Source organism: Orcinus orca, chromosome 9 (genome assembly GCF_937001465.1).
Source record: "Orcinus orca chromosome 9, mOrcOrc1.1, whole genome shotgun sequence".
Classification (NCBI taxonomy): Eukaryota; Metazoa; Chordata; class Mammalia; order Artiodactyla; family Delphinidae; genus Orcinus; species Orcinus orca.
Genome location: NC_064567.1, coordinates 103,170,132 through 103,192,965, shown reverse-complemented (window position 1 = coordinate 103,192,965; position 22,834 = coordinate 103,170,132). Strand labels below are relative to the sequence as shown.

The window sequence follows — 22,834 nt, the reverse complement described above, 5'->3', positions numbered from 1 at the left end:
CAAGTTGCTCCAGGTCTTGGTAAAGTAGGGATTCAGGATCTGAATGTACGAGCCTGTTCCCAAACCAGCGCTCTTCCTAACCACCAGGCTCCCTGCCCAAGCAGCTCGGTGGCTCGTGCTTTATTTCCCCAGGAAATAAGCACTACGGGTCCTGCAAAGTCTCGTACGCTCCCAACATCCCAACCTACGCTCCCCAATTACCCACTCAAACCACACAGAAAAGAAACAAGGTCAGGAAGGGAAGACTCAGGTATCAAGTGGGCTGCATCTTCCTCCTCACTGTCCTTTATGGATGCAAGCTCATTTCCAGCTTGAGGCCCTGCAGTACTCGTTTCTAAAGTTAACATACATGATGAAAAGGTCTAACACAGGTACAACTGCACTCCCATGAGAGGGGAAGAGAGAGAACGGCTTAGAAGAAATGTTTGAGATAAGGGCCAAGAATTTTCCAAAACTAAAAAAATCCCACCAAGCTACAGAATCTAGGAGTGGGATAAAAACAAAACAAAAACGAACAAACAAACAAAACCACCCAGGAACATCATGGAAAACAGAGACAAAGAGAAAACGTTGGAAGCAACTGGAGGAAGACACACTTTACTTTCACAGAAGCTATGAGAGGAGGAACAGCTGACTTTTTAACTTGAATGATGGGAGTTAGAAGACAATGGGATGGGTGAAATGCAGGAGAAAATAACCTCTAACCAAGGATTCAACCATCAGTGAAAAGTTCCTTCAGTAATCAAAATAAGATAAAAATATACCAAACAAAAATGGAGAGAGTTTTGTTGCCAACAGGCCCATACTCAAACAGCTGCAGAGTGGAATTCTGGTCCCGGAGACAAGAATATAGACTCAGTGAACAACGAACTGCAGGGGAGACCTTCAAGATGGCGGAGGAGTGAGATGTGGAGATCGCCCTCCTCCCCACAAATACATCACAAATACATCTACACGTGGAACAACTCCTACAGAACACATACTGAACACTGGCAGAAGACCTCAGACCTCCCAAAAGGCAAGAAAGTCCCCATGTACCTGGGTAGGGCAAAAGAAAAAAAAAGCACAGAGACAAAAGAATAGGGACAGGACCTGCACCTCTGAGAGGGAGCTGTGAAGGAGGAAAAGTTTCCACACACTAGGAAGCCCCTTCACTGGCGGAGACGGAGGGTGGCGGGTGGAATCTTTGGAGCCACGGAGGAGAGCGCAGCAACAGGGGTGCAGAGGGCAAAACGGAGAGATTTCCACACAGAGGATTGGTGCCGACCAGCACTAAACAGCCCGAGAGGCTTGTCTGCTCACCCACTGGGGCGGGCGGGGCTGGGAGCTGAGGTTCGGGCTTAGGACGGAGCGCAGGGAGAGGACTGGGGTTGGCGGCGTGAGCACAGCCTGCAGGGGGTTAGTGCACCACAGCTAGCCGGGAGGGAGTCTGGGAAAAAGTCTGGACCTGCCGAAGAGTCAAGAGACCACTTTTTCAGGGTGCGTGAGGAGAGGGGATTCAGAGCACCGGCTAAATGAGCTCCAGAGATGGGCGCAAGCCACAGCTATCAGCATGACAACGGAGATGGGCATTAAATGCTAAGGCTGCTGCTGCAGCCACCAAGTAGCCTGTGTGCGAGCACAGGTCACTATCCACACCTCTCCTCCCGGGAGACTGTGCAGCCCACCACTGCCACGGTCCCATGATCGGGGACAACTTCCCCAGGAGAACACACAGCGTGCCTCAGGCTGTGGCAAGTCACGCTGGCGTCTGCCGCTGCCGCAGGCTCGCCCTGCATTCCATACACTCCCTCCCACGCCCCCCCGCCTGAGTGAGCCAGAGCTCTCTAATCAGCTGCTACTTTAACCCGGTCCTGTTTGAGCAAAGAACAGATGCCCTCAGGTGACCTACAGGCAGAGGCGGGACCAAATCCAAAGCTGAACCCCAGGAGCTGTGTGAACAAAGAAGAGAAAGGGAAATCTCTCCCAGCAGCCTCAGGAGCAGCAGATTAAAGCTCCACAATCAACTTGATGTATCCTGCATCTGTGGAATACCCGAATAGACAACGAATTATCCCAAAATTGAGATGGTGGACTTTGGGAGCAACGATATATATATATATATATATATATATTTTTTTTTTCCTTTTTCTCTTTTTATGAGTGTGTATGTGTATGCTTTGTGTGATTTTGTCTATATAGATTTGCCTTTACCATTTATCCTAGGGTTCTCTCGTTTTTTTTTTTCATAGTATAGTTTTTAGCGCTTGTTATCATTGGTGGATTTGTTTTTTGGTTTGGTTGCTCTCTTCTTTCTCCCTTTCTTTTTTTAATTACTTAAAAATTGTTTTGTTTTTAATAATTATTTTTTATTTTAATAACTTTATTTTATTTTCTTTCTTTCTTTCTTTTCTTCTCCCTTTTCTTCTGAGCTGTGTGGCTGACAGGGTCTTGGTGCTCTGGTCGGGTATCAGGCCTCAGCCTCTGAGGTGGGAGAGCTGAGTTCAGGATATTGGTCCACCAGAGACCTCCTGGCTCCACGTAATATCAAACAGTGAAAGCTCTCCCAGAGATCTCCATCTCAGGGCTACGACCCAGATCCACTCAACAACCAGCAAGCTACAGTGCTGGACAACCTATGCCAAACAACTAGCAAGACAGGAACACAACCCCATCCATTAGCAGAGAGGCTGCCTAAAATCATAATAAGTCCACAGACACCCCAAAACACACCACCAGATGTGGACCTGCCCACCAGAAAGACAAGATCCAGCCTCATCCACCAGAACATAGGCACTGGTCCCTTCCACCAGGAAGCCTACACAACCCACTGAATCAATCTCACCCACTGGGGGCATACACTAGAAACAACAAGAACTACAAACCTGCAGCCTGCGAAAAGGAGACACCAAACACAGTAAGTTAAGCAAAATGAGAAGACAGAGAAACGCACAACAGATGAAGGAGCAAGGTAAAAACCCACCAGACGACACAAATGAAGAGGAAATAGGCAGTCTACCTGAAAAAGAATTCAGAGTAATGATAGAAAAGATGATCCAAAATCTTGGAAATAGAATGGAGAAAACACAAGAAACGTTTAATAAGCACCTAGAAGAGCTAAAGAGCAAACAAACAATGATGAACAACACAATAAATGAAATTAAAAATTCTCTAGAAAGAATCAATAGCAGAATTACTGAGGCAGAAGGATGGATAAGTGACCTGGAAGATAAAATAGTGGAAATAACTACTGCAGAGCAGAATAAAGAAAAAAGAATGAAAAGAAATGAGGACAGTCTCAGAGACCTCTGGGACAACATTAAATGCACCAACATTTGAATTATAGGCATCCCAGAAGTAGAAGAGAAAAAAAAGGGGACTGAGAAAATATTTGAAGAGATTATAGTTGAAAACTTCCCTAATATGGGAAAGGGGGCTTCCCTGGTGGTGCAGTGGCTGAGAGTCCGCCTGCCGATGCAGGGGACACGGGTTCCTGGCCTGATCTGGGAAGATCCCACATGCCGCGGAGCGGCTGGGCCCGTGAGCCATGGCCGCTGAGCCTGCGCGTCCGGAGCCTGTGCTCCGCAACGGGAGAGGCCACAACAGTGAGAGGCCCAAGCACCGCAAAAAAAAAAAAAAAAAAAAAAAGGTAATATGGGAAAGGAAACAGTTAGTCAAGTCCAAGAAGTGCAGAGAGTCCCACACAAGACAAATCCAAGGATAAACACGCCAAGAACATATTAATCAACCTATCAAAAATTAAATACAGAGAAAAAATATTAAAAGCAGCAAAGGAAAAACAACAAATAACATACAAGGGAATCTCCATAAGGTTAACAGTTGACCTTTCAGCAGAAACTCTGCAAGCCAGAAGGGAGTGGCAGGACATATTTAAAGTGATGAAGGACAAAAACCTACAACCAAGATTACTCTACCCAGAAAGGATCTCATTCAGATTTGATAGAGAAATCAAAAGCTTTACAGACAAGCAAAAGCTAAGAGGATTCAGCACCACCAAACCAGCTTTATAGTAAATGCTATAGGCAGGAAACACAAGAGAAGGAAAACAACTATACTAACTAACCCAAAACAATTAAGGAAATGGTAATAGGAACATATGTATCGATAATTACCTTAAATGTAAATGGATTAAATGCTCCAACCAAAAGACATAGACTGGCTGAATGGATACAAAAACAAGACCCCTATATATGCTATCTACAAGAGACCCACTTCAGACCTAGGGACACATACAGACCGAAAGTGAGGGGATAGAAAAAGATATGCCATGCAAATGGAAACCAGAAGAAAGCTGGAGTAGCAATTCTCATATCAGACAAAATAGGCTTTAAAATAAAGACTATTACAAGAGACAAAGAAGAACACCACATAATGATCAAGAGATCAATCCAAGAGGAAGATATAACAATTGTAAATATTTATGCACCCAACATAGGTGCAGCTCAATACATAAGGCAAATACTAACAGCCATAAGAGGGGAAATCGACAGTAACACAATCATAGTAGGGGACTTAAACACCCCACCTTCACCAATGGACAGATGATCCAAAATGAAAATAAATAAGGAAACACAAGCTTTAAATGATACATTAAACAAGATGGAATTAACTGATAATATAGGACACTGCATCCAAAAACAGCAGAATACACTTTCTTCTCAAGTGCTCATGGAACATTCTCCAGGAGAGATCATATCTTGGGTCACAAATCAAGCTTTGGTAAATTTAAGAAAATTGAAATTGTATCAAGTATCTTTTCTGACCACAACGTTGTGACACTAGATATCAATTACAGGAAAAAATCTGTAAAAAATACAAATACATGGAGGCTACACAATACACTACTTGATAACAAAGAGATCACTGAAAAATCAAAGAGGAAATCAAAAAAATACCTAGAAACACATGACAAAGAAAACATGATGACCCAAAACCTATGGCATGCAGCAAAGGCAGTTCTAAGAGGGAAGTTTATAGCAATACAATCCTACCCCAAGAAACATCTCAAATAAACAACCTAACCTTACACCTAAAGCAATTAGAGAAAGAAGAACCCCAAAACCCCAAAGTTAGCAGAAGGAAAGAAATCATAAACTTCAGATCAGAAATAAATGAAAAAGAAATGAAGGAAACAATAGCTAAGATCAATAAAAGTAAAAGCTGGTTCTTTGAGAAGATAAACAAAACTGGTAAACAATTAGCCAGACTCATCAAGAAAAAAAGGGAGAAGACTCAAATAAATAGAAGTATAAATGAAAAAGGAGAAGTAATAACTGACACTGCAGAAGTACAGGGATCATTGAGAGATTACTACAAGCAACTCTATGCCAATAAAATGGACAACCTGGAAGAAATGGACAAATTCTTAGAAAAGCACAACCTTCCGAGACTGAACCAGGAAGAAATAGAAAATATGAACAGACCAATCATAAGCACTGAAATTGAGACTGTGATTAAAAATCTTCCAACAAACAAAAGCCCAGGACCAGATGGCTTCACAGGAGAATTCTACCAAACATTTAGAGAAGAGCTAACACCTATCCTTCTCAAACTCTTCCAAAATATAGCAGAGGAAGGAACACTCCCAAACTCATTCTACGAGGCCACCATCACCCTGATATCAAATCCAGACAAAGATGTCACAAAGAAAGAAAACTACAGGCAAATATCACTGATGAACATAGATGCAAAAATCCTGAACAAAATACTAGCAAACAGAATCCAACAGCACATTAAAAGGATCATACACCATGATCAAGTGGGGTTTATTCCAGGAATGCAAGGATTCTTCAATATATGAAAATCAATCAATGTGATACACCATTTTAACAAAATGAAGGGCAAAAACCATATGATCATCTCAATAGATGCAGAAAAAGCTTTCGACAAAATTCAACACCCATTTATGATAAAAACCCTCCAGAAAGTAGGCATAGAGGGAAGCTTACCTCAACATAATAAAGGCGATATATGACAAACCCACAGCCAACATTGTTCTCAATGGTGAAAAACTGAAAACATTTCCACTAAGATCAGGAACAAGACAAGGTTGCCCACTCTCACCACTATTATTCAACATAGTTTTGGAAGTTTCAGCCACAGCCATCAGAGAAGAAAAAGAAATAAAAGGAATCCAAATCAGAAAAGAAGATGTAAAGCTGTCACTGTTTGCAGATGACATGATACTATATACAGAGAATCCTAAAGATGCTACCAGAAAACTACTAGAGCTAATCAATGAATTTGGTAAAGTAGCAGGATACAAAATTAATGCACAGAAATCTTTTGCATTCCTTTACACTAATGATGAAAAATCTGAAAGAGAAGTTAAGGAAACACTCCCATTTACCACTGCAACAAAAAGAATAAAATACCTAGGAATAAATCTACCTAAGGAGACAAAAGACCTGTATGCAGAAAACAATAAGACACTGATGAAAGAAATTTAAAGATGATACAAACAGATGGAGAGATATACCATGTTCTTGGATTGGAAGAATCAACATTGTGAAAATGACTATACTACCCAAAGCAATCTACAGATTCAATGCAATCCCTATCAAACTACCAATGGCATTTTTCATAGAACTAGAACAAAAAATTTCACAATTTGCATGGAAACACAAAAGACACCGAGGAGCCAAAGCAATCTTGAGAAAGAAAAAAGGAGCTGGAGGAATCAGGCTCCCTGACTTCAGACTATGCTACAAAGCTACAGTAATCAAGATAGTATGGTACTGGCACAAAAACAGAAACATAGATCAATGGGACAGGGTAGAACACCCAGAGGTAAACCCATGCACATATGGTCACCTTACCTTTGATAAAGGAGGCAAGAATATACAATGGAGAAAAGACAGCCTCTTCAATAAGTAGTGCTGGGCAAACTGGAGAGCTACATGTAAAAGAATGAAATTAGAACACTCCCTCCTAACACCATACACAAAAATAAACTCAAAATGGATTAAAGACCTAAAGGTAAGGCCAGACACTATAAAACTCTTAGAGGAAAACATAGGCAGAACACTCTATGACATAAGTCACAGCAAGGTCCTTTTGACCCACCGCCTAGAGAAATGGAAATATAAACAAATGGGACCTAATGAAACTTAAAAGCTTTTGCACAGCAAAGGAAACCATAAACAAGATGAAAAGACAATCCTCTGAATGGGAGGAAGTATTTGCAAATGAAGCAACTGACAAAGGATTAATCTCCAAAATTTACAAGCAGCTCATGAAGCTCAACATCAAAACAACAAACAACCCAATCCAAAAATAGGCAGAAGACCTAAATAGACATTTCTCCAAAGAAGATATACAGATTGCCAACAAACACATGAAAGAATGCTCAACATCACTAATCATTAGAGAAATGCAAATCAAAACTACAATGAGGTATCATCTCACACCACTCAGAATGGCCATCATCAAAACGTGTACAAACAATAAAGGCTGGAGAGGGTGTGCAGAAAAGGGAACCCTCCTGCACTGCTGGTGGGAATGTAAATGGATACAGCCACTATGGAGAACAGTATGGAGGTTCCTTAAAAAGCTAAAATAGAACTACCATACGACCCAGCAATCTCACTACTGGGCATATACCCTGAGGATACCATAATTCAAAAAGAGTCATGTACCACAATGTTCATTGCAGCTCTACTGACAGTAGCCAGGACATGGAAGCAACGTAAGTGTCCATCGACAGCTGAATGGATAAAGAAGATGTGGCACATATATACAGTAGAATATTACTCAGCCATAAAAAGAAAAAAAAATGAGTTGTTTGTAGTGAGATGGATGGACCTAGAGTCTGTCATACAGAGTGAAGTAAGTCAGAAAGAGAAAAAACAAATACCATATGCTAACACATACATATGGAATCTAAAAAAAAAAGAAAAAAGGTTATGAAGAACCTAGGGGAAGGACGGAATAAAGACACATACATAGAGAATGGACTTGAGTACATGGGGAGGGGGAAGCGTAAGCTGGGACGAAGTGAGAGAGTGGCATGGACATATGTACGCTACCAAATGTAAAATAGATAGCTAGTGGGGAGCAGCCGCATAGCACAGGAGATCAGCTCGGTGCTTTGTGACCCCCTAGAGGGGTGGGATAGGGAGGGTGGGAGGGAGACGCAAGAGGGAGGGGATATGGGAACATATGTATATGTATAGCTGATTCACTTTGTTATACAGCAGAAACTAACACACCATTGTAAAGCAATTATACTCCAATAAAGATGTTAAAAAAAAAGAACAAATTGCAGTGTCTACTTAAGATGCCATGTCCGACCAGGATTCGAAAGGACAGCACAACCCCGAAGTGTGAAGGTGACCAAAACCTCAGCATACGGTGTCAGTCCTGGTTCTGTGCAGTTTACACAGCACTGAGCTTGAATATTCCTCAAAGCTTAGAGGAACTCATTTTTTAAAAAAATGTAGCTCAATTTCTCCTTCTGCGTTTTTCAGTCAATTTTAAGGTTTTTCTGTTTTTGCAAAGAATGTCCATTTCATCTTGATTTAAAATACAATAGGAGGTGGATATGCATAGCATGTCTTCAGTTTTCCCATTTTAAAAATGACTGGGTTTTATGTGTCTTCCTTCATTTCTACTCTCCATGTACTTCAATTCCCCCTTGTTTCTGTCTGTCTGTGTAGAAAAGACAGGTGTCTGTGTTTGCAGTTCACACAGGGTGGCCGGGGGTTGCTCACACACCACGTGGCACAGCGTGTGGGTGGGAGACAGAAAGGGATGGGGCAGGCGGGTCTCCAAAGGGCTTCAGGGTGAGATGCGCTTCGGGGATGCTGAGAGCGGCCGCTGTTTCTGAACAAACATCGAAACTGCACCTGTGTGCTAGTAACTGGCCTGCCTGCCAGGAGTTTCTGACTCTGCTTTTGAGTCAAACGGTGGGCTTACTCTCCCTGGGCCCTGCGGCTGGGGCAGACCAGGCGAGCAGTCTGGACCTGAGCCTGTGAGTGGGAGTGACATGTGTCACTTCTGTGGATGGGAGACCCCCTGGCTCTGCCTTCCCTTCCCCGGCTGAGGTCATGATGGGGCCACGCCACCTGCCATGTCTGAGCTGGATCCGTCTTTGCTGTTAGAGCTGCTGAGATTGGATTTTTTTTTTTTGCCATTTACCAATAACCTGAAATGCCATGTAATTCAGTCTTTTTGTCTATTTCACATATTGAGGAATTATCCAAAATTTTGCCTGAAGGGGGAAAGGGTTCTGCTACATAAAAATAAAATCTGGGAACCACTAGACTTGAGAGATCACCTTGCAGGGAAAAGGATGAGAGAGAAGGTCTATATCAGGGCCTTTCATTCTTTCAGATTTCACAAAGCAATCAAATTTGGGGGAAAAAATCTGTGACTGTCTTAAGGCTTGGCAACGAATTTGCCAAATAAGACAGCACACACACACGCCAAAAATTAACCACTCATCTACCACCATATCAACAATAGTTTATAAAATATTGTTGATAGAACGGTAGATCAGACCATCAGACTTCTGTACAGTTTATTTTAAGGTTAAGTAAAAAGGACACAGTCTCAGATTAAAGAATAAACCTGTTACCATGAGCACAATTAGCTTCATGGGAAGCTGAACACACTGTCCGTATTTGTTTCATTTTGCTATGCACTAGAGAAGATGTCTCCCCAACTTCTCAGTAGTCAGAGGACTGGCTTTTAGGGACCACGGGTCTGGACTCTGGGATCCAGAGAGGCCATGAGTTTGGCTGTGAGCGTGAAGGCAGGTGGCACCGTCAGACGGGAGGGCGGAACACACCTGAGCCATTTCCCAAGTTCTACCTGGGCTTCCTAAGAAGCGCCCCCCATGGGGGGGGCATGGAGTCTCAGCTGGCCCATCTCCAGGCGCTCTCTCCTCACCTGTACTGCGAGGGCCTCGCCTTCCCCTAGGTTCTCATCATGATTAAACGGGGTGACGTGAAGCTCCCTCCGGGCAGGTGCGAGCAGGCAGCAAACATCACGGTGTTATCACCAGAGCCGGGATGCTTTGCCTCTGCTCTGTACAGCTGGTCAGCACGCCCCCGCGCCCCCCGGCGAACCGTTCCATGTTTGCGCTGCTTCTGGGCGCTGGACGCCTCCTCTTGGCCCCAGACTCCACAACGCCTGTGTGCCAGGGCTGAGGCTCCCTGGCTGCTGTCATGCCCAACATCCACTGTAACTGTCTTCTCCATGTCAAGTAATTCATTTCAGAATCCTGTGTGCTTTTTTTTTTTAGCCTCTTTAAGAGGTTTAGACTTTTAAAAAAATTTTTATTTATTTTTTTGGGCTGTGCTTGGGCGGCTTGCAGGATCTTAGTTCCTCAACCAGGAATTGAACCAGGGCCCCGGCAGTGACAGCGCTGAGTTCTAACCACTGGACCACCAGGGAGTTCCCTACAGAAACCTGTATTGATGAAGCAAGACCTCGCTCGTGAGGAAGAATCTCTAGGGCAGCTTAAGAATCATCTAGAAGGTGGAGGGGGTGGGAAGGAGCCGGTAGGTAACTAACACCGTCTTCGTACTCCTTGTGCTGTCCCTGTAGTCTTTATGAAATCATTTAGGAAACAATGGAATAGCAGGTAGAGGAACAAAAGCAGGTATTAGCCAGTTTTCTCCTCTGGAGGCTCGAGCTATCATTTTTTTTTAAAGAAAGTATACCAGTGTTGGTACTTCAAGGCACAGGAAGGTCTAGGTTAATTCAAAAGCAGGCCTTCCTCTCAAAAAAGCCCTGGGATTTCAATACCGTCCAAATTGCCCAATATCAGCCACCACAGACCTGCTTCCTGGCCAGAGTTGGAGACACTGGGAGGGCAGAGCTTTACACTTCAGCTTCAGGCCCGAGGTCTCCGACGTGCGTCCTCCACACAGGGACATGGCACATCCGACCCACTATTAGGGGGCAAGGGTGTTGGAGGGTTAAAGCTTGGGGAGGGACCTCTCAGCACTCACTACAGACCACGAAAAGAGGCAACCAACGTTTCCTTGGTCTGCGGCAGCAAGACCCCCCTCGGAGGCCGAAGAACCGGCCTCTGGAGATGGTGCAGGTCCCTAGTCCAAAGCCCCCCTCTGCGCCGTCTCGGGCTGACTCCGGCGCTGCCCATGACATCCGGCAGGCAAGGGGGAGAAACGGTTTCAAAAGAGGGGGGAGGGGCTTCCCTGGTGGCGCAGTGGTTGAGAGTCCGCCTGCCGATGCAGGGGACGCGGGTTCGTGCCCCGGTCCGGGAAGATCCCACATGCCGCAGAGCGGCTGGGCCCGTGAGCCATGGCCACTGAGCCTGCGCGTCCGGAGCCTGTGCTCCGCAACGGGAGAGGCCACAACAGTGAGAGGCCCGCGGACCGCCAAAAAAAAAAGAGTGGGGAGGCCAACGCAGATACGGGAGTTTGGGTCGGTTGCCACCTTCATTCAACTCAACTTTTCTGAGCGTCTCTTCTGTTCCGAGAGCTAGGCCGTCCCAGCTCTGGGGATCTGAGGTTGACGCCCAAGCACGAGAACACGTAGAGGGCAAGAACTGGGAGGTGCGGAGAGGCCGCCAGGTCCCTACAGCCTGCAGACCGGTCTCTCCGTGGAGGAGAAGAGACAGGCTGCGGACTGAGCCAGCGCTCACAATCCAAGAAGCTCGCGACGCAGCAGAGCCAGGGAAACAGGAGGCTTTTGAGACGGTTCCCCACTGCTTCAAAGGGCGTTAAGTCCCCGGAGCAAAGCACACGCCGTTCTGGAGGCAACGTGTGGGTGCAGGGCAGGGGCCATCACACAGAAGCTGGTCTTCTAACTACGCTTACCCCCAGAGCAAGGTGACTGGAGCCAGGCGCGGCTGCGGGGGCAGGGAGGGAGGAGACCTAGATGTTTGTAAGGGTTCCTCATTTCAGATGCTGGTGCTGGCCACTTGGTAGAGGCAGGAGGCCCCAGGGCGTGGCCAGCCAGGCCCCGCCCTCATACAGGATGGCGCTGTGGGATGTGCAGTCAGCTGCTCGCTCAGGGACAACGGGGCCATGGCTGGAACTGGACGGATCTTCAGCTTTCCTGGAGGCTCTCGCGGGGGCAGCAAGCGTGCTGGTTAGCGATGGAGTTCTGGGGCCAAAACATCGGGGTCCTAGGGCTGACTCTGCCACACGCCAGTGGCCACGTGGAGCACAGCGCCATGGGCTTCAGGACTGTCACCTGTACCGGTCGTACGTATATGTACAGAGCTGCCGTGAGTAGCAAATGAGGTCAGAGATGGGAGGCGCTGCCTGGCCCACAGCGGATGCTCCAAAACGTCCATCACGTTGTGTCAACATATACGGGGCTCGCACCGTTAGCACTAATAATAGCCAGGCGGCGCTGCCACTGTGAGCGCGGCCCGGTCACCTCGTCACATCACGATGGCGCCAAAGAGGCCCCCGCCCTCCGCCCTTGTGAGATGGCATCAGAGGTGCTGCCACATCGCCACGTGTCACCCATGGAACACGACGCATTAGTACCAGTCCCTTTTTCATCTCCTTTTTGTTTTTTCCAAAATAGATAATATTTTTGCAGAGCAACAGAAAAAACGAAAAGAAAGCACTCAAATATATAAAACCTTGAAGGTCTCCCTCCACGTCTGCCCCATCTACACCGCAGCCTCCAGGCTCCCGTGAGCGGCCTCTGTGTTCCCCTGCAGTATCGTGTTTGCATACGTGCCAGCGAAGCTAAACACGCATTTCCATTCTCGCCCCACCAATGCAGTGACCTCTTTACACAACATTCTGCACTTTGCTTGTTAATTGCTAATAATACATCCTGGAAAATTTCCCACAACGGGACCCAGAGAGGAGCTGTTCCTTTCCAGCCGCAGGGGGCTCCTCTGTGTGCATGTCCCTCAAGCCAGGGAACCAGCCCCCTGTTGAAGGGCACTTGGATTTAACACCAGCTTGTCAGGGCGCAGCCGACGACATACGGTGTCTTACAGCAACAGGGCATTTCTTCTTCTATTACAGAGCAGTAACATTTAAATGTACACCATTTTTAATTAATTAATTAATTAATTTGGCTGTGTTAGGTCTTCGTTGATTCATGCGGGCTTTTCTCTAGTTGCGGCGAGTGTCGTTGCGGTGCGTGTGCTTCTCACTGGGGTGGCTTCTTTTGTTGCGGAGCACAGGCTCTAGGCACGCGGGCTTCAGTAGTTGTGGCTTGTGGGCTCAGCAGTTGTGGCTCACGGGCTCTAGAGCACAGGCTCAGTAGTTGTGGCGCACGGGCTTAGTTGCTCCGCGGCATGTGGGATCTTCCCGGACCAGGGCTCGAACCCATGTCCCCTGCATGGGCAGGCGGATTCTTAACCACTACACCACCAGGAAAGTCCCGTGTACACCTTTTTTTGTTTTACCAGTGACAAGACAAAAAATACAAAGGAAGATTCTGGGAGAGAGGAACACGGGTTGCCTCTCCAGGGAGCCCGTGGCATCTCCAAGGAGTTTTCCGAGCTCAGCCTCCCACTGTCTCTTGATCTAAGTGACTCTGCCGAGAATCTTGGACCAGCTGGACCCTCGTTGAGGGTTGGGGATTTTTGTAAAGAGACACCCAGACCACTGCATGTGGTGGCCACAGCTGAGCAAACACACTTCCCCCACAGGCCCCTTGACTTTGGCCAAGTTCGTCTTGTCAGCTAACCTGTAACTCACGAGGACTTTATGTACCTAAGGAATTTCAGACACGTGGTGTGTGTACGTGCAAAGGAACATTTTGTGGGACATCCAAGTGAGCTGCGCCTGCTGTGCACTGAGCTTGTGCTAAAGGGCGTGTGAAGTCATCTTGGCAATTTCTATGAAATCACTGTTGGGCGCGATCCCACGTGAGGGTCCGTGCAAGACATTTCTTTTAGAATTATTGTCAGGAGACACCATTTCCCTTGAGACTCTACGGTGAGCCACTTGATTCGTTATGTTTCCCTCATGGCCTTGGCTTTCTGAGAATTCGGGAGTCTGACGCTCCGTCAGGAAAACCATTAACCTCCTGATGACCTACGTGCACCCTCCCTGACCCGACTCCCCGGTCTCGACCTTTTTCTTCCTATTGGTTCTCAACCCCCGCCCCACACCCAGGGTACACTTGGTAACATCTGGAGACATTTGGGGTTGTCTCAGCTGCTTGGGGTGCTACTGGCATCTCGGGGAGAGACCAGGGGGTTGCTAAATGTCCTGCAAAGCACAGGACGGCCCATTGCCTGGCCCCAAATGCCAACAGTGCCGAGGCTGGGGACTGGCTCTGGTTCCTCTAACGTTAAGGCTCTGTGGGGAGCTTCTGAGACTCTGGAAAAATGTGTGAGGACCCTTGATTCCTGGAGCTGGTGATGGAACATGGGAGGGTGACAGGCACTGTCCATGGAGGGGGTGCGCTGACGCAGGCGGTGACCGCAGGGGACCCACCTTGAGGAGCCTGAAGGCCGTCATCCAGCACGTCCGGCTCTGCTCGTCCTCGGCACACAGCAACCGCAGCTCCTTGGCCTCGTTCCTGACTCTGTTTGGCTAAAGGAGATGAAGGAAGACCCCGTGAGCATCACAGGGAATCGGACACACACCTTCCGTCAGGCAGGGCTGAGCCCACACACGGCAGGACGTGCCGAGCATCACTCATGCTCTGCCGGGCACGGACCGGCCCCGGGCGGCTGCGGCCACTTAGTACTTAGCTGAGTGGTCAGCCGTCCTCCCACGGGAGGTCCTGGGGGAGACAAACAGGAAAGAAACCACAAGGTGGGGGCGGCTGACGGGGCATCTAGCTCCCTGCAGAGAATGCTGATTCCTGGGTCGGGGACCTGCTCTGGGGTCTCAGAAGGAGGCGTCTTCACTTGCTTCTCAGGAAGACCGAGGACACAGCCGTGGGGAGGGCCTGCTGAGTGAGCCGCCGTGGGGAGAAGCCCCCGGGGCTCAGGGCTTCTGGGGCATCTGAGTGGCCCCAAGGACAGACCTGTGGAAAGGCCCAGGGGGTGAGACCAATGTCACCCCAGAGCAGGGAACCGGAGCAGGGCAAGCAGCGGAGGCAGGTGGTCCCACCCAGAGGCAGGGCCAGGCTGCGACGGAGGAAAGCCTGCAGGCATAAGCTTGGCGGGTGTCCACAGGAACCCTCTGACCGCAGGCCCGAGGGTCAGTGCTGGGGGGGACACCGGCCCAGCTCTCCACCTCGGGAATCTGGAGGGGGAGCAGGGCCGGAACGACAGCCCGAGTCCGCTGACGCTGCGGGCGAAGCAGAGGCCACGACACCCAGCACGTGGGCCGGGGGAAGGAAGCACCGGCCGCCTGGGCCCCGAGGGCTCCAGCCCCTCCCGAGGCCACTTCCCACCAGCCTCCCGTGCACCTGCGCCTTTAGCTGGTTTGAAGTCAGTTCGTATTACTTGTAACCAAAGAAGCTTCACCAAGTGAAGCAGAAGACGGCATTTTCGGATGGGACGGGCTCCTTGTGCCCTGTCTCCTCCGCAGGCTCAGGAGGCAGCCTGGCTGGGGGACTCGGGCTCGCTCACTGGCTACCCGATGTGGGCAATGGGGTCGGGTCAGTTCCCACCCTGTGAGCACCTGCGAAGACCCAGGAAGACGACGGAGGTAGAAGCCTCAGTAGAGGGTCTCGTGCACAGTGGGTATTCAGTAAATATCTACTAGTGCAATGCCCAGCATCACCACAGCTTCGCCGAGGGGGGAGGAGCGGGCCCCCCCAAAGTGTGGAGAGAAGCCCCCTGTGTGTGCCCGTGCACGCACACACAGGCATGCACACGTATGTCTACATGTGTGCATGTGTTCGTTCACATAGGTGTGTGCAGGTGTGTACATGCACATGCACGAGTGCACATGGGAGCGTATGTGTGAGTTTGTGTCCTCATGCACGTGCACAGAGAGAGGGCAGAGCTGTGGTCACCCCTAGTCTAATGTCCTGGGGACAACAAGCCCACACAGAAGGTGTCAGCTCACTCAGTACGCTGGAGGCCACCCAGTGACAGGCTGGCGGTCCCTAAGCCACTGGGCCCGTCGACGGGCATTGTCCATCACGGACTCTGCTTCTCTCTGAGCATCTGAGCTACTCAAGGACGGACACGTCATAAGCACACAAGAAATATTTTTATATGAATGAATAAATCTAGTGTGAAACTACGTTTCTGTTAACAAACAAAAAAAAGCAGCACCCAAGAAAGGAGGTCCCTGGTTTAATTCCAAAGTGCCTAGTGGGATGCTGTCTGGGCATCTCGGAAGGGCTGCGGATGGGGTACCTTTATGCAGAAGCCATGGTCCGTGGGGGCACCGTACTGCTTCCTGCCAGCCATCAGGGAGAAGATGCGGCTGTCCTCCAGGTCGGCCAGCAGCTGCAAGTGTCTGGGCTCCTGCAGGAAGGTGGTCAGACTTAACGGGGGAGAACTTCTCAGCACAGCCAAGAGCCAGTGTTTCACGCCTCCGTCAACAGAGGGCAGTCTGTGCGTGCTCTCAACACCTCTCCCCTCTGACAGTCTACAGATTATACCCATCATGTAGAATAAGTGCTAAATTAAAACCACATCCCGCAGCCCCCGCCCAAAAACACCCACCCTCCCAGTTCACAGACAGAAAACGGTTACAATGTTATTTGACACTGCCAAATCAAAGCCCCATAAAGTGAAAACCAGAAGATCTGGAAGCTAAGGTCAAGGTTCGGAGCACACACTCAAATGCAGGACCCACAGCACCTTTGCTATGCTGCATGGTCAGAGTCCAGCTGCGTCCGCAACCGTCCCACCTCCTCCTGAACTCCCCATCCCGCATCTGTTGCCTGCTCTAGGCTACACGCATCCCTGGGCTCAGCACCGATGACGATGATGCATAAGCCACACATCAGAGCTGGGAAATCAGGAAGTTACCCTCCCCACTGCATCTGATGAAGACCCCATCTGCAGAAGGAAGGGCGGCCGGCCACGCCCCTTCTCTCCTGCGGCCACGCCCCTCCCTGGTGACCACGCCCCTTCTCCCAGAGGCCACGCCCCCTCGCCGAAGGCTGCCCGCTGCTCTCCTGACCTCCCAGAGCAGTAGGACTGTGGCCTGATGCTGGGTCAGCACTTTCCCCTGGGGTCCCCAGCTCCTCCCCGCCTCTTTCCTTCGAGAACAGAAGAGACTGCAGCTCTCGGGTGTAAAAGCAAGGCCAAGGTCAGCTGGGTACGTTCCCACGGCAGGCGTCCTCAGACGTTACAGGAAAGAGTAGGTCAGAGGTGCAAAGACACCAAAGGAGACCCTGGCAAGGCCAGCCCACAACACCCCAACTGTCCTCGGAGGCGGGCAGCCGTCTTCCACCCCTCGCCTCCTCTTCCCACTGGGGGTGCGCACAAAACCCCAATTTATTCCACGCAATACCTACAATAACATGTATTAGATTGCCATTAGGGTGGCAATAATCAATCGTATATCCTGCGGCTAGCTTGGATGCCAACTTCCGAATTATAGAAACTAAGTTAGCATCTTTCAAGGGACTCAGGCAGGCAGGAGGCTCTGCTCCCAGCCCACAGAAGGGGCCCGGGCTGGCCAGCTTGGGGGTGGGGCAGTGACACAGCCCCGGGATCCCTAGGTCTGTGTCATCACCTGGTTTCCCAGGTGGGGCTGTGCACCAGGAAATCAGAGTTTAGCTGCTACACAATCAGCTTAATAAGTCACGAGCTGGGCAGAGCCCAGGGTGCAATTTAAAATGAAGCCCACGTTTACTCGGAACCCTCCCAGCCTGGTGCGACCGGCGGTCACGGCTTTAAGACTCACCTTTGAAGCCCCCTTTGTGGAGCAATAGAGGCCGGATCGCCGCAAACACACGTACAGCTTCTTCCACGACTTCCTTCCCAGCTCCTTCACGTGCAAAAAGCCTTGAATCTCAGGACAACTACTGGAGTTTAAAAAATTCTGTTGAAGAGCAAATTTTAAAAGTTAGATAATGCTGACATGAAAATATGGAAGCAGACGTATTATCAGCAACGCTGACACTGGAACATTTTACGAATTAGTAAAATACTGTTTTGGGGTTAAACTGAGTGTTCTCAAGTGATATTTTTCCTTTCAAAAGTCTTAAAATTTCCATCTAAATTGGGGTTCTAAAACATAATTAAGTGTTTAAACATACACAAGCAAATGGACTTCTCTAACTCTGACAGAAAACACAAAGTCATAAATCTCCTAATGGACAGTGTGTTTAAGCATCCTGCCTTTTATTCTGGTTTCCCATAAAAATCCCAGTCTGGTCCTCAGAGCTGGGGCAACAGCAGTGCCAGGAGCACCAATTACGAGCAGGTGGGCTGGGAGTAAGCATCCGGCCGTCACTTTGACCGCGTGCCCTCCAGCGAAAGCTGTGTGTCCAGTGTCTGTCCAGCTCCTGGAACGAACACCCTGGTGACAGCCTGCTCCCCCGCTAAGTCCTCCCACCAGCCACACCTCTTTCTTCAGGGAAGGTAGGTGAGGAACCAGATCTGGGGTGACCCTCGTGGGTCCCCTACACTGACTGAGAGGGACACAGTTCCTCCTGCAGACGGTATGGGCCAACGGGGCAGGTCCCGGTACCCCCGGGCAGTGCTTCCGGCACCTCAAGACATCACCGTGCACGTTCACCAAGCATCAAGCCGTCTCGGATCAGGCAACTAAAAAGCAGGAAACCACTTTACCCTCCTTGTGCACGGGCCACGATAACTTAGTATGACAACTCTCACCCAGGGCAGGCAGATGCTCTGCGTGGAGGGCCCAGGACACAGCACAGCGGCTTTCAGCTTCCAGAGGCAGAAACAAAGCAGGAAAAGGAGGGCTCAGGGCAGACTTCTGCAGGAACTACATTCGAGTACTTTCTCTTACATTCAGTGCCACCTGGAGAGTGCTGGCTGCCTTAGGGAATGGTTTATTCCCTTACTACTTAACGTGCCGTTAAGAGACACGTCTTTAGGGGTGCAGAGGAATATCCTGACTTCCCGGGACAGCATGAGGCAGCAGTAAGCGTGGAGAGGCACCCGATGGCCTCTAGGTCAGTGTATCCTGTTTCTAAGCGCTTGTTTTGCTTTGAAGGAGCCTGGCTACATGCAGCTTTCCCAGGGAAACACTCATTTCTGGTGACTCTAAATTCCACGAGGGGCCAAGGCTCCTACATGAGTAACAACGCAACCGCTCCAGGCTCCTACCAGGCCCCCAGGACAGCCTGAGAGCTTCTACGCAGAGACTCCAGCAGAAGCCTCTTCTTGCCCAGTACCTGCAGAAGCTGGGTCTGACTGCCGTTTGACTGCTGGCACCAGGCAACCATCTGTTCTGGGAAGAAATTCTAGGCCATGGAAAAACAAAGATGTCAGAGGTTAGCTTAAGAGTGGGGAAAAGCATACTTACAGGTATGCCAGTACTGAAAACTTTCCTCCAGGTAAAATTATGTACAATTTGTATCTAAAATGACAGTGCTTTTTGTTCCTTTATCACACAATGGAAACACTGACTTTAACAGGCTGCATTTTCCCTTCAACGCTGCACCAAGTTTGGAGTGTCTGTGATGCCCACTAGGACCCACGTCTGGCAGTGCACCAAGGCAGAGGGCTGCCGCGTGTCCTAACTCAGGGACACAGACGCGTGGCATGAGACAAAGAACCCCTGAAACTAGGAGATGCGCACAGAGATGTGAAGAGGCCTTTTCTGGTGCATCGCCCAAAAGTAGTTACCAAATTTCTTCCTTTCAATGAAAAAGCAGCTAAACTATCAGAACCAGAAGTTGATGCTGGGACCCCCCCCCCCCCACCCAGTTGCTGCTGCTGTAACTCAGAATTAGGACTGGCGCTCACACCACGGCAGGTACGAGCTCCATTCTGACATCCCACAAGGCAAGGGCCCCGCCCCACAAAAAGTAGAAAAGAAAAGAAAGATCAAGGAGAGTAGCTCAACCCACCTGGATTTTGATTTCTCTACTGATTCTTCCCCCAATAATCCCAAAGTAATACTTGCTATTTGCAGAGAATAATGAGTTTTTATTTTACTGAGTATTTGACTAAGTTACTCCTAGAGACTAAGCCCCTCTCCCACTCCAGCTATTGGGAGAAGGTGATGGTTAGCTCCGGCCAGAACAGAGGCACTTAGTTAAGCATCAGAGAGAGAGTTTCAAGCCAGGATTGCTTAGTTAACTAGCCACTCAGATTCTCAAACCCAACTGCCACCCGTTACATCTCAGTTATTTTGTGACCTGCTACTACGAAACTCAAGTATAAACGGCAAGATTTCAAGAGTGCCAAACCCCAGACTCAAAGAGAAAAGACTCACCGTGGGATTTTTGAAAAACTCGTATTTTGCATAATTCTTCCTGAATAAAAATTGACTTTCACTTGCCATGGTGCTCTCTACCTGGGCCACCAGCTCATGGTCTTCCAAGCACCTTTCTGCAGAGGAAAAGTACTGTGTGAGATAAACAGGCAGAACCTTCAAGGCAGCCTCACAACCAATTACAAAATCTGCTTGACTTTTCTGTTCCTCTTCAAACTTCGTGAGCAAAGACGAGGTCAAGAACCAAAAGTAAACTGAAACCTCTAATGTGTTATCTCAAATGCATAGGAGGTCTTAGGACACAGAATATGAGGAACTCAGGTCAGTCTTAACTTTCATATACTTCTTCTCAATTTGGCATCAAAAAAAGACTCTGCGCAGGTGATTCTGCCTTTAAATTAAGAAATGTCAACTCTTGGAAAGAACAGGGCTGTAATGATTGGGAAAATGTCCCAAGACACAGGACAGTGGGAAGGCTCTGAGCAAGGAGGACGCACGGGCGGGATGGTAGAGGTGGGGGGGCAGAAGCAGGACGGCTTTGATTTCGTGAAACTCAGCTGCCTAGGAGAGTGTTAGGGCGTAACATGGGAGGGAGCGGGCTACCAGCAGGCAGCCCGTCCCCACGCCCGGCTGTCCGCTGGAGCCCACGCTAATCACACACACCCCGGAGCTGTTCTCACGGTGGGACCGTGCCGCTGGGAAGGACACACACGTGGCACAGCACTCGGGGGAGCGTGCACGGACACACACGCTTCGGTGCCTGACTCAGCAGCGGCATCACCCTGGGGTGGCATTTCCCTCACAGTCTGAGCACTCTGGCTCCACGCGGAACATGAGAGGCACGTGGCCTGACGCCCTCACGTGTCCCTGCACAGCCTGCTGACCAGGCGGCAGGGAACCAAACACGTTCAATCACGGGTTACGTGACAGGAGCAAACGAGCCCAGGGCGGTTTCGACGTGTGAACTGAGGCCCAAACGGCGGAGCAGGAGATGCCACGAAACTGACACGAACGCTCCGTCGGCCCTTCCCAGCTCCCGCTTCCTTGCACACAGCCAGCGCGGAATCCCCAGCAAGGATGAGGTGCAGGGTGAAAGCGTTCCTGAGTCAAAGCCATCTGCGAACGTGGGAGAACTCCTGTCCACGAAGGACACGGTCACCAGGCCAGGGGTCTGAGCCGGGCCCCGCTGGCACACAGGACACACGAGGACAGGCTGTCCTCGGTAGAGACACAGTTAAAGCCTGAAGTTCCTCCCCACGATGAACAGAAAGCTCAGGCACCTCAGGAAGGGCCAGACCTGGCACCACCAGTGAGCCACAGACAGGCCCACTGGTCCCCGGATGAGGCGGGAACTGGCAAGCAATTCAGGAACCGCACACCCTGCCTGAGGACGCCCCCAGGACAGAGGGGAAGAACCAGGGGCAGCCTGAGCATGGTTACAACAGCTATGTCTGCTGCCAAGATAGGGGTTAGCACAATGTCATTCATTTAAGACAAACCCATGACTTTCCTTGAGATTTTTGTTCAGAGAAAACATTTCTGTGGTTATGGGGAAAAAAACAACTATGACCCAATAACCTGCTGATGGTTGGTTTATAGAATTAAAATTTTTTACCAGGTAAAATAAGGAGAAAGAAAAGAGCGGGGTGGACCTAAGGGAGGACAAGGCAGATGTCGAGTTTCAGGGGCACAGGGCCCTCCCAGCGGGAGCCACTGGCTCGATGGGGCCCCAGGATGCTGCAACCCAGGCAGGATCCTCTCTTCCCAGGCCTAGCTACCCTGGTACAGCCGCATACAGCAGCGTGAATAGACTGTCAGCAGTCCCGACAGGAGGTGCTTCTCTGCCCCAGGCCACTCCGCTGACCCCACGAGGCCTGGGAGACCTACAGGTGGAAACCAAGGCCGCTGCACCCTCTGCGGCCAGTGGTGGGACCAGGACTGAGCTCCTCAGAGATGCCAGAGCTGCCGGCCTGGCCTCCCACTGAAGGCCCAGGACCTGTGCTCACAGCTTTTAAAAGGCCACTGGGACAACCTCAGTTCAAAGCTCTTTTTGTCCAGGTCTGATTTTCTCTGTGATTCTAAAGACACATATTTTCAGATGACCTCAGGCAATAGTATTAAACGCTCACATCACCAGCTGCAAATGTCATATGATCACAATGGCCTTAAGTAAAACTGCCATGTGACTTTTCATCCAAAAGGACTTTTTGTACAAATGGAAGAGGAAGACGTCCCTCAAACGCTATCTGTAGTTTTCTGATTTCCGGAACTCAGGCCAGCATCTATGCCGCCACCATACTCTACGTGAAAGACATTTAAAACTCAGACAACTCAAAAAAAAAAACATATTTTGTAGACTTCTCAATGATGGCCATCCCACTCCTGGGCATATACCTGTACAAAACTCTAATTCAAAAAGATACATGCACCCCTATGTTCATAGCAGCACTATTTACAATAGCCAAGACAGGGAAGCAACCTAAATGTCCATCAACAGAGGAATGGATGAAGAAGATGTGGTACACAGATATACATACAACGGAATATTACTCAGCCATAAAAAAGAATAAAATAATGAACATGGATGCAACCAGAGATTATCATAC

At 49.1% G+C, this 22,834-nt stretch overlaps 1 protein-coding gene across 6 annotated transcripts in view; it reads right to left on the bottom strand.

Annotated features, from left to right (window-relative positions):
• The window catches only part of GRB10 (growth factor receptor bound protein 10), a 202,741-nt gene that overhangs the window by 21,547 nt on the left and 158,360 nt on the right, over positions 1 to 22,834 (bottom strand). For all 6 annotated transcript variants that reach the window (XM_033402270.2, XM_033402271.2, XM_049715147.1 and 3 more), the window contains 5 exons: positions 20,229 to 20,344; positions 19,183 to 19,251; positions 17,721 to 17,858; positions 16,217 to 16,327; positions 14,391 to 14,489 (listed from right to left, as the gene is read on the bottom strand). In XM_033402270.2, the coding sequence (XP_033258161.2) occupies positions 14,391 to 14,489; positions 16,217 to 16,327; positions 17,721 to 17,858; positions 19,183 to 19,251; positions 20,229 to 20,344 (533 nt within the window). The remainder of the gene's footprint in view (positions 1 to 14,390; positions 14,490 to 16,216; positions 16,328 to 17,720; positions 17,859 to 19,182; positions 19,252 to 20,228; positions 20,345 to 22,834) is intronic.